This window comes from Megalobrama amblycephala, linkage group LG5 (genome assembly GCF_018812025.1).
Source record: "Megalobrama amblycephala isolate DHTTF-2021 linkage group LG5, ASM1881202v1, whole genome shotgun sequence".
In the NCBI taxonomy this organism is placed as follows: domain Eukaryota; kingdom Metazoa; phylum Chordata; class Actinopteri; order Cypriniformes; family Xenocyprididae; genus Megalobrama; species Megalobrama amblycephala.
Window position 1 is genome coordinate 1,507,374 of NC_063048.1, and position 14,697 is coordinate 1,522,070.

A 14,697-nucleotide genomic window follows, 5' to 3' on the forward strand; every position below is an offset into this window, starting at 1 on the left:
TCACCAAGTGTATGGATGCTGCTCTGTCTCCACTGTGACTCCAGGGCATCCGTGTACTGAATTAAATTGATGATTTGCTCATTTGGAGGAGTTAGCGGCATGGCATCAAGATGTTGTGCTTGCTCATATGAAGCATCTTTGACTCAGGTTAAACCCCAAGAAGAGTGTACTTCCTCCCAAACAGAGGACCACTTTTCTGGGGATAGAGTGGGACTCGACCATGATACAGGCACATCTGTCTCCTGCATGTGCAGATTTGATCCTAACCACTGTAAGAGACATCATACTAGGCCAGGAGCTTTCAGTTTTAAAAATTCAAAGGCTGTTAGGTCTCATGGCAGTCTACTTCACATAAGACCTTTCCAGTTCTGGCTCAAGAGCAGAGGTTTTCATCATCTGAATCATCCTTACAGATATGTTTCATGAGCTACAGACTATGTGCTCTTTAACTTTAGAAGACACCAGTGTTCCTCAACAGGGGCTTGGCACTAGGGGCGTGTTGCCATCGCAAGTCTCTCACGGGCTGGGGTACAGTTCTCGATGGCCGACCAGCTCATGGCCTTTAGGGTTTTTTAGCTCTGAAACACTTCCTTGTACAGCTGAGGGTCTACCATGTGCTGGTCTGCACAGACTCTAACACTACGGTAGTCCCTTACAGCAATCATCAGGATGGGCTGTGTTCGAGCCCCCTTTTCAAGCTTTTTTCTGAGAGCAGTTTACATTCCAGGGCATATAAACTTGTGGGCAGACATACTGTTGAGGCAAGGTCTGAGGCCCAGGGAATAGTGGAGTCCATATCCAGAGGTATAGCAGTGCAGAAGTGGATCTGTTTGCCTCCGAGGAGACAACCTATTGTCCCCTCTGGTTTGCCCTTACACCTTTAGCTCCGTTGGGGCTAGACACCATGGAACAGGTGTGGCTAAGCCTGTGCCTGTATGAATTTCCTCCGTTAGCTCTGTTTCCAGCAGTTCTTGCCAGGGTTGGCCAGGACAGAGTTCACCTCCTTCTAGTTGCTTCTAGTTTGGTTTGCGGACCCCCAAGGAGATCCTGTTCCAGAGAGATCTTCTCTCTCAAGTGCAGGGGACAATATTTCATCCTTGGCCAGATATCTGGAAGCTTTGGGACTGGCAGCTGAGGGGCACCAGCTCATAGATTCTGGTCTTTCAGCTGAGATTACTGAAACAATTCTAGAGCTCCTTCCACTGGGAAGTTGTTTGCCCTAAAAAGGCAACTCTTTGTATGATGGTGTAAACAGCGTGATGTGAACCCCGTTAACTACCCTGGTACTAAAGTATTGAACATTGGTATTGAAGTTCCCCCATCAACGGCACTGCGCAGCATCGAAGTTCGGTTACGTATATGTTGTAGTTATAGTTACTGATTTGGTTCGTCACCTGTGTCTTGTTTAGTTCATCGTTACCCTGTGTATTTATACTACTCAGTTTCCTCAGTTAGGTTTCGATTATTGTCTGTTACGTTAGTGTTTGCCTGTACCATCTGTATTAACTTGCTTATTTCATTAAAATGCTGCACATAGATTCTTGTCTCTAGACTTCTCTGTCATCAACCTGCACCTGCACGATACATTTAAAATTCGAAAAATCATTTTTACAGTGTACACTAGTAAAATTGAAATCATCTGTGGATCTTAAATGTCTGGACATTTTATGGTAATTATAAAGGAAAACAAATGCACATGCAATGCCACTCAAAAATGTATCAGAACACAAACTCAAGCAGCTGCATTTAAAACTAAAATATGTTTTTGGAGCTTTAATAAAAAACTTTGCTATCATGATATGTAGACCTCAGGGGAAAAATTGAACAATAGAGAATGCGTCACTTACTTATAAGTCTTGGTCTTGTCTAGCCAAATTCCACAGATCAGAGAGCCCACCACGCCAGCAATGACAAGAGTCAAGCCAATTCTCCCAGCATTCACCTCTTCACCCTGTGCTTCAGACAGTAATGATATATGAGATATCTTTTATATATCAACCTGTAAGACCATGTTCTCATGCATTTCAGTCCAAGGTAGCCATGTGTTTAGATGACACAATACACTGAGTCTGATCACTTGAATGTGAATGATTCAGAAACTGAAAAGCCCTTCACAGTGAATAAATTATACGTTTTCAGCAAATAAAAAAGGATACACCAAAAGAAAAAAGGCAAAAAGTACTATGGCAGTACCATGGTGCAATGATGCTGTAAGAGATATTACACAGCTAGGTGTGCATTACATAATTTTAATGCATGACATGGAGGCAAAGAAATGCATTAAAATTGTGAAATGCAAAACTAGCCGTGGATTATGCCGCTTATACCATGGTTAATTGCCAACAAGTTAAAGCTGTTATTGATGTTAGCAGTGCAAACAAAAATAGTCTGGAAGAGTTAAAATAACATTTGTGAGGCTTCACATCAGGTGGTTCTTTGCCTCTACGTCATGCATTAAAATTGTGTAATGCACACCTAGCTGTGAATTATACCTTACAAATACAATAGTACTGAACAACTGCCATAATCATATACCATGACATGTAGTCCAGTGTATTTCAAAAATACCATGCTGTTACAATGGCACCATCTCCAAAATTAACATGGTAATACCATGATACTTTTTGTTAGTGTATGCAGAAGTAGAAGTAGAGCTACTACTCCTGTGTGTATGTGCAAGAGGATGATCAGGACAGCATGAACTCACGGGGTAATGCTCTATTATCATCCTGTTCAACAGTGTGGAAACGGCGTAGAAACATCCAACGTTCAGTCCTGGGAAACACAAAGACATGCTTTTAAATAAACATGAATCACAGGATTAAAATTAGGTGGAATGACAATTTGATGGTTACACTTAAAGGTGTGTAATTAAAAAAACATCTGCAATCTGTTCATTTGAGCAGCCAAAGTAGGCCAGACAAAATGGCATTGACTCAGAAAACTACAAACTACAAATTTTAAATTAATTTTAAATTTTATTTTAAAATGCAAAAACATATCAACAGGACATTTCAGATTATGCTGATAAAGTTTTGAAATACTGGTGGAAATGTATTGGCCTATATGGGGGGCAAAATCCACTGCCAACTAAAATATCTGAATCATTGTTTAAACTATTAACTACTACTAGATAATGATCATAATTGTGCAATAGTTCAGACATAGTGAGCCAAATATGCAATGTGCTTTAAGGTAATAAGTATAAGAATAAGAATCAGCGGCGTGTACCGTAGCTGATGAGGAGGAGGATGAAGGGCTTGTTGCGGAAAAGTCTTGAGATTGAAGCCATGTATGAGTTCTGTCCCATGGGCATGTCTCTGAGCGCCACCTGAGCCAGAGACGGAGGGGTTTTGGGTTTTTCTTGAAACACTAAAGTACATAAATACCACAAAATTAATTTATTAAACCAAATATGAACATTATGTATCAGTCAACATGACCCTGTTTACTGTGAGACAAAACCTGACAAATTATTACAATCATGGATAATGACAGGGAAAAAACATTGTGCCTCATTCATTATACGTGAGCAGTAAATTGCTTGTAAACACCACTTTTGTAGATAGTTGAATGGATTTATTGAACGATTTAAACAGAAATTTGTTCTACTCATGTTTGCTCCAGTACCAAACCATGTCATTCACTGCTTCAATAATGACACAAATGACTTTGCAAAAACAGATCCCTGCAGAAATTATAAATAAACAAAATAATAGCAAACTAAAGGAATAAATGAAGTCAGATTACAACAGATACTGAGAAAGCAACATTGTTGTAGCAACATTTATTAAAGGGATAATTCACCCAAAAATGAAAATTCTGTCATTATTTACTCGCCCTTAAGTTGTTCCAAACCTGTATAAATTTCTTTGTTCTGCTATACAGAAAGGAAGATATTTGGAAGAATGTTTGTAACCAAACAGATCTCGCCCCCCATTGACTACCATAGTAGGAAAAAAAATACTGTGGTAGTCAATAGGGGGTAAGATCTGTTTGGTTACAAACATTCTTCCAAATATCTTTCTTTGTGTTCAGCATAACAAAGAAATTTATACAGGTTTGGAACAACTTAAGGGCAAGTAAATAATGACAGAATTTTATGTTTGGTTGAACTATCTCTTTAATTTTTACTACGATTATTTAATGTTTTATTTTTAGTTCCTGCAGATTTGGGCCTCAATAAACCGAAACTGACAACACAATGTTTGTATGTTAAAGAGCAGAAGAGGTTTTATCCATGGATTTTACATGCCACATAATAATAATAATAAAACACTGCATTATGTCATATTAGATTTTCATTTATGCTGCACTTTATTGTTCAACAAGTCTCACCGAACACAACCAGCACAAAGATGAGGCTGGCCACACCGGCGGTGATGTAGAACATGACGCTGATGTGTTGAGCCAGTTCACTGATGTCATCCACGTTGGGCACAAGAACGGGCGGGAGCAAGAAGCCAATAGCAATACCAAGCTGATGAGGAAGGAAATACAGAATAACAACTGCATTATTCTCAGATGGCATGATCCACACTGACCTAAAACTCACATGAAACTGAAAAGCATTCTGAAATGCTCTAATCTCATTGGTTTTGTGGTTGCTACTGGGTAATATAAGGTTATAGGTTTAGGGGTAGGTTCAGGATTAGAACTTAGTTATTACCCAGTTATTGCAATTACCATAATAAGTTCACAGTTACAAGGGGAATAGGCTTTGTTTTCATGCAACCTCCAGGATAAAGGGCATAGGGCAGTTTTATCAGTCGGCCTAGAAATATTCTCATTCACTAATAATTGCATGGATTATTTTGTAGTATGGAGAACTTCTCACAAAAAAAAAAAATAAATAAAAAATCACCTAATTCACAACACAACAGCAATTTATTCTTAACCAGTGTTGGGGAAAGTTAATGCATTACGATATTTTGTTACTCCCCAAAAAAGTAACTAATTGCATTACTTAGTTACTTTTATGAAAAGAAATGCCTTGCATTACTTTAGCGTTACTTTATCACACCTGGGCTGGGCTTGCTTGTTTGTTTTCAAAAAACAACACAAAAGTTCTATTTTTTGACAAATGTTAAGGCCTTTTAACCATAAAAAAGTGAAATGAATAAGCCTCCGGCAGAAGGAAATGCATATTCACACCTGTACAGTAGAGGGCGCAGCTCAAACAAACCTTTCAGCTGTGCTGCCATTCTGGATTAAAGAAGAATAGATACAGGAGGAGGACGTTCAACACTCTTATTTCTAAATCTACTCTAAAGTCATTTTTGCTTATTAGTATGATTAAATTAGATCACTGAAGGCCAGCAGCAAACACATTGACAAACACACAAATATACACATAAAGTATATTTGTGTAATTTAATATATTTTATTATTACAGGTTTGTACAATTTTTGCGCAGGTTTGCACATTTTGAGGAATACTGAATGTTTTTGTGCAAGTGAGATGAGTAAATGCATGTTCACATTTAGTCTAGAACTACAAAAACCATCATGTTCACACAGTGCACACATATAGCACTGAAATATTACCAGAAACGATCCTGAGTGCTTGTGATGTGATCTGCACCACTTTTTTGACTCAGTGCTCACTTCAACTACAAATCGGATTCCAAAAAAGTTGGGACACTGTACAAATTGTGAATAAAAAAGGAATGCAATCATTTATAAATCTCATAAATTTATATTTTGTCCACAATAGAATATAGATAACATATCAAATGTTGAAAGTGAGACATTTTGAAATGTCATGCCAAATATTGGCTCATTTTGGATTTCATGAGAGTTACACATTCCAGTTGGGACAGGTAGCAATAAGAGGCCGGAAAAGTTAAATGAACATATAAGGAAGAGCTGGAGGACCAATTTGCAACTTATTAGGTCAATTGGCAACATGATTGGGTATAAAAAGAGCCTCTCAGAGTGGCAGTGTCTCTCAGAAGTCAAGATGGGCAGAGGATCACCAATTCCCCCAATGCTGCGGTGAAAAATAGTGGAGCAATATCAGAAAGGAGTTTCTCAGAGAAAAATTGCAAAGAGTTTGACGTTATCATCATCTACAGTGCATAATATCATCCAAAGATTCAGAGAATCTGGAACAATCTCTGTGCGTAAGGGTCAAGGCCGGAAAACCATACTGGATGCCCGTGATCTTCGGGCCCTTAGACGGCACTGCATCACATACAGGAATGCTACTGTAATGGAAATCACAACATGGGCTCAGGAATACTTCCAGAAAACATTGTCGGTGAACACAACCCACCGTGCCATTCGCCGTTGCCGGCTAAAACTCTATAGGTCAAAAAAGAAGACATATCTAAACATGATCCAGAAGCGCAGGCGTTTTCTCTGGGCCAAGGCTCATTTAAAATGGACTGTGGCAAAGTGGAAAACTGTTCTGTGGTCAGACAAATCAAAATTTGAAGTTCTTTTTGGAAAACTGGGACGCCATGTCATCCGGACTAAAGAGGACAAGGACAACCCAAGTTGTTATCAGCGCTCAGTTCAGAACCCTGCATCTCTGATGGTATGGGTTTGCATGAGTGCGTGTGGCATGGGCAGCTTACACATCTGGAAAGGCACCATCAATGCTGAAAGGTATATCCAAGTTCTAGAACAACATATGCTCCCATCCAGACGTCGTCTCTTTCAGGGAAGACCTTGCATTTTCCAACATGACAATGCCAGACCACATACTGCATCAATTACAACATCACGGCTGCGTAGAAGAAGGATCCGGGTACTGAAATGGCCAGCCTGCAGTCCAGATCTTTCACCCATAGAAAACATTTGGCACATCATAAAGAGGAAGATGCGACAAAGACAGTTGAGCAACTAGAAGCCTGTATTAGACAAGAATGGGACAACATTCCTATTCCTAAACTTGAGCAACTTGTCTCCTCAGTCCCCAGACGTTTGCAGACTGTTATAAAAAGAAGAGAGGATGCCACACAGTGGTAAACATGGCCTTGTCCCAACTTTTTTGAGATGTGTTGATGCCATGAAATTTAAAATCAACTTATTTTTCCTTTAAAATGATACATTTTCTCAGTTTAAACATTTGATATGTCATCTATGTTGTATTCTGAATAAAATATTGAAATTTGAAACTTCCACATCATTGCATTCTGTTTTTATTCACAATTTGTACAGTGTCCCAACTTTTTTGGAATGAGGTTTGTAGAAACAGAAAAATGGTGCTATAGTTGTCTCGCAGTCCGGATGGAAACATGGTCTGGGGTCCGGCATTTAAATATCAGCGGTTTAGTTCGAATCACGATGCCGGTGTTGTGCCAGATTTTGACTCCCTGCCAAATTATTACCCCCCTCGTTGAAGTCGCTATCTGATTGCCTAATCCTGACCCCACACCTAATCCTAAACCTACCAATACTAGGGGGGTAATAATTTGGCGGGGATAAGAATTCGGCACAACACCGGCTCAACATTGTGATGTCTGTCAGCATTGGCGATGGACGATGGCATCATCTATCGGCCCAACCCTAATTACAACGCTAACAATTGTTGTGCAGGCAATTAGCTTATTTTGTTCTAAATAAAAAAATCCTGACAGTGCAAATATAAGTAAAGATCAGGGCTTAAATAAAATCCTGAGCTTCCCACTTGTATTTATGACTTTTTTGGTGGCGTTTATGTGCATTCAACTCATAAATACGCTCTTTCCGACATGACTTGAACACACCATAAGAGTTTAATCCAGCTATGAACAGTGAAACAGAGCACTTGATGAAAGCGTTCAGAGTGATGATGAGAAATATGATTTTTGTTATTTACTAGTGTACTACAAAGCCATTGGGTCACAGGGGTCATATTTCATTTCAGAGCCGGTAATTGAGAAATGTGTCTGAGGATATAACATCTCATGCCTTCAGTGCAACAGTGCTAAAACTAATATCCATCCCCTCACTCCTATCCATAAGTTCAGCGTGAGTGTTCTGCAATTATCTCATTTACATGAAATCCCCACCCTGTCCATATCAAATACAAGCATACACACCCTGTGTGATATTCTATACTCAATATCTTACAGTCAACGTGTGTCATATTGTGACCTAGTATGACAAGAATTCTTTCTGAATGACATCACAGCCAATAAGAACACAGTTGAGTGTTCTTGAGTAGCTGAGCTAACAAGAGTGCATGAGATTTCTAATAGAGAAAGTTGGCATTTACATTCAAAGTGGACCAATAATGCCCTTTTCCCAAGATGTAATATCAGTCTCTGGTGTCTCCAGAATGTGTCTGTGAAGTTTCAGCTCAAAATACCCCACAGATCATTTATTATAGCTTGTCAAATTTGCCCCTATTTGGGTGTGAGCAAAAACACGCCGTTTTTGTGTGTGTCCCTTTAAATGCAAATGAGCTGCTGCTCCCGCCCCCTTTCCAGAAGAGGGCAGAGCTTTAACAGCTCAACAACAACAAAGCTGGAGAATCTCACGCAGTCAAAATGAGGATTGTCAGTAACGGTGTTCAGCCTTACATTGTTCAAACCGGAGTCGACACTGATGGAGAGACTCAGGAAGAAGTTACAACTTTTAGAATGAAACTGGATGTTTCTGAATGGTTAGTAGATAAATTCATGTAGTTGGATAAAGTGGATAAAGTATGTAGTACTTCTCTAAAGCAGCCCAACATGGCCTCACCCGCTTTGTTGTGTGTTCTCGGGGGCGGGGTTTATGTAAATTTTGGGGTTTGTGATGTCACCAACCCAGGAAGAAGCTCATTGTAGTCCCTACCAGTCGTTTGTTGTAGTTCTTAAAAAGTTATTTCTGTAAAAGAAAATATCTCCTTTGCATTAAACTATGTATGTCGTAACTTTGCAGATGTTGTTTATGCTCAAACAGCAACATTACACACTAATTAAAGTTAAAAAAAGTCAAATCATAATCAACCACCCCTTTAAAGCAACTTACATTGCATTCAACAGTATACACTTTATCAGTATCAATACAAATTATTCTTTTTCAAAAATGTTTGAAATGTAAAAAAATAAAGTCAGTGCACTTCATAAGTGAGCAGAACTCAGAGCACCTGGAAAGGTGTATGCTGCCATTACTTGTTGACATTATAGACTTCAAAATCATACAAAACACAATATCAATAGTAAATGTGGCTCATTAAAACAATATGCGAACCAAAAGTCTTGAGCATCCTCCCTGGAAGAATGTGCAAAGCACACTGGATCATTTTGTTATCCGTGAAAATTGTGGATATCAATCTAACAAATTAGGTTACATCAACAGAAATAATTGTAATGGGTTAGATGAAGCAGAAATAGAACATTTTCAAGGTTACCAACCCAAGGATTTTTACCACCCCATTAAAAAGTCCTGGAGGTGCCGCAGTTTTTCTCTGCATGTTTAACATTCATCAAAGGGCCTATACTGTCAGTAAATGCCCTAAAATTTGATTGACAGGTGTCACTGAGAGTCTTTGAAATCATAAAAGCAGGTAAGTTCACCTGATGAAATGCATTAGTGCTGTCTTTTAAATCCTCTTTCTGATTTTCAGGATGTCAGATATATTATGATCTGTGCATTTCATTCATCTTGCCATGTCTGTTCAGCTTGGACTGTAAAGTATTAAATATTATTTATTTTAGTATTATTTTTGTAAGAAATAATATTTGCAAGTGCATGTTTTATTCTTTGTCCTGCTCGTCTGCCCAGAGCAAACCTGATCAAATAATAACTCTAATTTTAGAATAATATTATAACAATAAAATTAATGTTCCTGTGTTAATTTGGATAAGTGGATTGTCTTATCATTTCAGTAGAGTATTCTTGTGCTGCATTTCTTCTGTTTAGATGAGTGGAAACATCACACGCATGTATGCACATGTCCTCATCCATCTGATCTGCTGTTATCAGTCTCGCCCTCTGAGGACAGCAATATCCATGATTATGATGGTGTTACTATATTTACTGTGTTTTACTATGACTTTATCAGTCTGTTTATCAGTGATTAAATACATTTTCACTGATAAATGTGCTTGAATGTGTTTTATAAGGAAATTGAGTAAAAGGCAGCGTTTATCCTCCCCAGATATTTATTTACACAGTAAAACTATTAAGTGACCGTTCACACAGAACGCATTTTTGCACTCTACTGACCCATTTTCCCTCTGGCTTTCTAAGTAAATGTGCTCTAGTCTAGACGGATGTGTTTGACAGTTGAACTTGCATCTTTTGCAGCATCATGTGGATGACACACCGCTCTAAGAACGCAGTGATCAAGTTACAGTCAATATTGACCATTCTGATTTTTTTTTTTTATGGAATATTGCAGTGTTTATTCTAAATGATTTATCAGTGCACATCATTATTGTGTTAAATTCATGTTCCTCGTAATCTTGAATCAGAATATCTTCTCCTCACTCTTGCAGCATCTCTTTTCTTCTCTGATGATGAGGGCGGGGCAACCTGTCACTCACATGAAATCCACCAATAGCAAACCACAACCATCCAATCAATTCCCCACAGACAAAATCAAGCCCCGCCCTACATTTGTTCTTGAAGCGTTTCACTCAGATATACGGCACAATAGAGAAGAAAAGACTAAAGCAACTTTAAAAGAAGTTCAACTTATAAAAACATGTCAGCCTTGCATCTCGTGTTTTAAACACAAAAACTCGTTTATATGAGTTTCAAAAGAGGCCATACTCACATACTGTACTTTATAGTTTTCATAAAGCCATGAAACACTGTTTTGATGTTCATGAGTTTGATGTTTGTGTTAACATAAATGGCACCCAGTGACTTTGACCAGTGAATTATTGAATGACTTTTACACCAGCTATTTAAAACACAAGCTTTTTAAACAAAACTTTTTGTGATATACTCAATGCGTAATAAAGTGATAAATAATAAGGCTACTCAATTTTTGTCTTCGATAAGCTAAGGAAAAACACTCAATGCTAAACTTACATCCTCATGTGAACTCGATTTCCAAACACTCTTTAAAAAAGGTTCCTAAGTGGGTTTTTCATAGCGATGCCATAGAACCATTTTTGATTTCCTAAAGAATCTCTCAGTGAACAGTTCTTAAAGGGGTCATGAATTGAGAAATCAGCTTTTCCTTGAGCTTTTGATATATAAGAGTTCATCGTACTATAAGAATATCCTGTAAGTTTCAGAACTGAAATCTTCCTTGTTAGTGCAATAAAAGCTTTTATTGACACCAGACCCAGAGAACGACTGATCCTGGAATGTGTCTATAGACAGGTGAAACTCCGCCTCCACAGAAGAAATCAACGCCTACTTCATCATCACAGTGTTAGCCCCGCCCACTGGTGTGTTAGTGAGATGAGGAGGAGAGAAGAGCGATACAGGACTAAAATAACATTACCTTTCAAAGGATCCTAATGCAGGAATATGGTTATTTATTTTCAACAGTGTGAATGTCTCAGTTGAGCTTTATTGATTTGTATTCGGTTCATTTCACTGTGGATTCTTTGGTAAATCAATTGCATTTCGGTGCAAACAGACTTTTACGATATGGACTCGACAGTAATGCAACAACATGTCAGTAACTGTGTTCATTCTAATGCCTGATCTGATATTAATGATTCATGTACAGTCAGATGATCTTTGTCTGTGTGTCAGTAAATCAAACCAGTGACTAAACGCTCAACTTCTCCTTGTTTCTCTTAGTAGGATGAAAATAATCTGTTATTTAAACTGTGATTAAATTATATATAGAAATTGATCAAAGAACGCTCCCTTTACAATCGCTGGAGCTGTCAATCAAACAGTGTGAGTTTATCAGCGACTGAGTTCTGGACTCGAGCCAAAACTCCCGTTTTATTCAACGAATCTCTTATTTACATCACGTTTACACTGTTAGTTATGATGAAAACATTCGTTAGTGTGCAGAAATTGAGTTTCAATGACGAGATCACTGCTTTCATGAGCTCAACAACATGTCTGTGATCGACTACAATGTTCATCACTGCAACCTTTCATGCCACGATCTAAATATAATGCCATAGATCTACATGTGATGTTATAATCAACACTTTTCACGATTAGTTAACCTTGAGATCTGTAATAGTAAAAACGTGCTAAAAGTTTTCGAGAGAGTAATAATTAGTCATTTCAATTGGAAAGATGTCACTTTTTTGTAAATGTGAACTCGTGAAATGCCAAATTAAGAACCTTTATTTTACGAGTGTACGTCTATTCAGTGTGATCGAGTCTGACAAACCTGTAGGTTAATCTAATTTCCTGGGTTAATGTTGTTTGAAAACCCTGTAAAACTTTTATCTGCTTGTATAATGAATATACTGTACAACGCTCCAATTAGTCTATAATTTGCGACAACATGCAGGTTAATGTGTCATAAACTGGAGTTTAATTCATGTTTGTTAACAAAACCCCTTACTGCATCAACCTTTGCTCTCTACGAGTTTCTATAATTTACGTGAAAATGCTCGTAAGATGGTAAAATAACTGTACAGTCTATGTACATATAATTCTACTACTCAATCTGGGTTTTAATGTAACCTAGGCGATTAATCTGACTTGCATGAAATCAGTTCATGAGCTCCGCGTTCTGTGTCAGTGCAGTGATGCTCTCCGTGCGCTTTTACGCACCTGGTTTCCAAACACGCCGATGGCGCAGGCGGTGGACACTTCATCAGAACCGAACCACACGGACGCGACCTGAGACGGCATCCCTAAAATGAACAGTTGAGCAAAGGAACACGTGAACTGTCCGAGCATAGTGACCCAGAAACGGCTGGGCTGAACGCTGGCCACTTTGATCCACGTTCCCACGCAGTTGATGGAGGCTGCGAGCAGACCGATCACCCGGAGCCCCTTCCTCTCCAGCAGCCATGTGACAGGGAATATGAAGGGGATATAAGTCAACATATAGACCATTGACAGCCAGTCGATGGCGAATGAAGAGACGCTGTAGAATTTCATGAAGATGTTGTTGATGATTCCATACTGGATCCACTGGAACGCGTTGCACAGTGAATTTGAGCTGAAGACGAACAGAATGAGCCACCTTCTCCTGTACAAACGAGTGTTACTACAGATGGGAACAGTGTTCATGTCTCTGCATTCGGAAATTTCAACGTGATCCATGTTACTTTTCGTCGTCGGTCCTGTCTGAAGAGCGTCCTTTCCAAAGTGACTGTCGCCTTTTTCGCACATTTTGTACAGCTACTTTTGTACCGTCAGTCAAACCTGCTCATGAATCCAGAATCACGTCCCTCTGTCATATTAAGAAAATATTCCAGACGCATAAGTTCAGCCGTAAGAGCGCACGAGTCCTCAAACATCCGGACACTTTGTTTCCAGCCCCGATAAAACTGATTCACTGCAAAGTTGAAGACAAAATCGTGCATCCCTCCTGGAAACAACTCTACTTCTATCACTGATTCATGCGCGCGAGCTTCAGGCTCTACATCATCATCATCATCATCATCATCATCATCACTCCGAATGATATGAGAAACTCTAGCACCTGATCTTCTGTTAATCATCAGCTTCTGCGCAAACCAACACGCAAAATAATGATAGACCTGCACAAGAACACTAGTGGTATAGTTGCCACACAACAAAAAATATGCTTTGTTCAATCTTAATTATGACATAAACGATAATTATAACATAAAAATTAAAATTATGACATAAAAAGTATAATTTATGACATTAATTTAGTATGTCACAATTATTATTTAATGCCATAATGTCGATTTTTTTTTAAAACTATAATTATGAGATAAAACAGTAAAAATGATGGCATCAAGTAATAATTATGATATTTAAAAGTTGAAGAGATAAAAAGTCGAACTTTATAATATACTAAGCCATAATTATTGTATATTAAGATTAATTACTTTCCTTGTCATAATTATGACATTTATGTTATAATTGGGACTTTAAATGATATAAGTAGCCTATGACTTGGTGTTAGTATGTCATAATTTCAACTTTGTGTCATAATTATGATTTACAAAAGCATGATTATTTTCTTGAATATTATTATCGTGTACAGTGGTTATATTATCCACTGCGCCCTCTGCTGGTTAGAAACGGCAACAACGCATCTACAATATCTTAACTAATAACACACAGTTACAATAAATGATGTCAAATTCTCTGTCATTCTCTGGTACAGACTATGGTTAGGCAATGTGATGATGCTGTGCAAATAAAATGCAACATCAGTGCTGGACTCATCTGGACTATATTCCAGTATATTCCTGGACTATATCACAGTGATAGGCAAATAATATCTACAGTGGGCTGGGTTGAAAATAACAATCCCTCAAGAAAGATCATCTTACATGAAATGTCTTTTACAATGTAATGTACAATGTTCTTTGATAACAATATAAAATAAAATAAACTCCATTTTTGTTCATCTTTTCTGTGTTTCAGCAGCGCAACTGAAACCATTAATGTGTGGGCCTAATAACATGCTAACATGCATCTGTAGATTATCTGTATTAAAACACAGATTATCCAATTTACATATTAAAGAAAGCCACAGAAAGTGTGAAACCACTAAATTTCTTCTCTTTGATGGCTTATTGTGCTTGAATGGTCAAATATAAATAAAATTATGTCAATATGCTGTTTATTCATGTAAACAGTCAGTTATGTGTTAAGTGAGGTTTTTAAGACAAAGTGATGCCTATGAATATTGTTC

General features: G+C 38.1%; 1 protein-coding gene across 2 annotated transcripts in view; it reads right to left on the reverse strand.

Annotated features, from left to right (window-relative positions):
- The window catches only part of flvcr2a (FLVCR heme transporter 2a), a 34,412-nt gene extending 20,873 nt beyond the window's left edge, over positions 1–13,539 (reverse strand). The window contains exons 1-5 of one of the 2 annotated variants that reach the window (XM_048190348.1): positions 12,627–13,539; positions 4,339–4,480; positions 3,232–3,372; positions 2,708–2,775; positions 1,848–1,951 (exon numbers count right to left, since the gene is read on the reverse strand). In XM_048190348.1, the coding sequence (XP_048046305.1) occupies positions 1,848–1,951; positions 2,708–2,775; positions 3,232–3,372; positions 4,339–4,480; positions 12,627–13,193 (1,022 nt within the window). In that variant the 5' untranslated portion in view covers positions 13,194–13,539. Of the gene's footprint in view, positions 1–1,847; positions 1,952–2,707; positions 2,776–3,231; positions 3,373–4,338; positions 4,532–12,626 lie in introns of those variants that run through there. The other variant, XM_048190349.1, reaches the window with a different exon arrangement.
- Between the last annotated feature and the right edge of the window lie 1,158 nt (positions 13,540–14,697).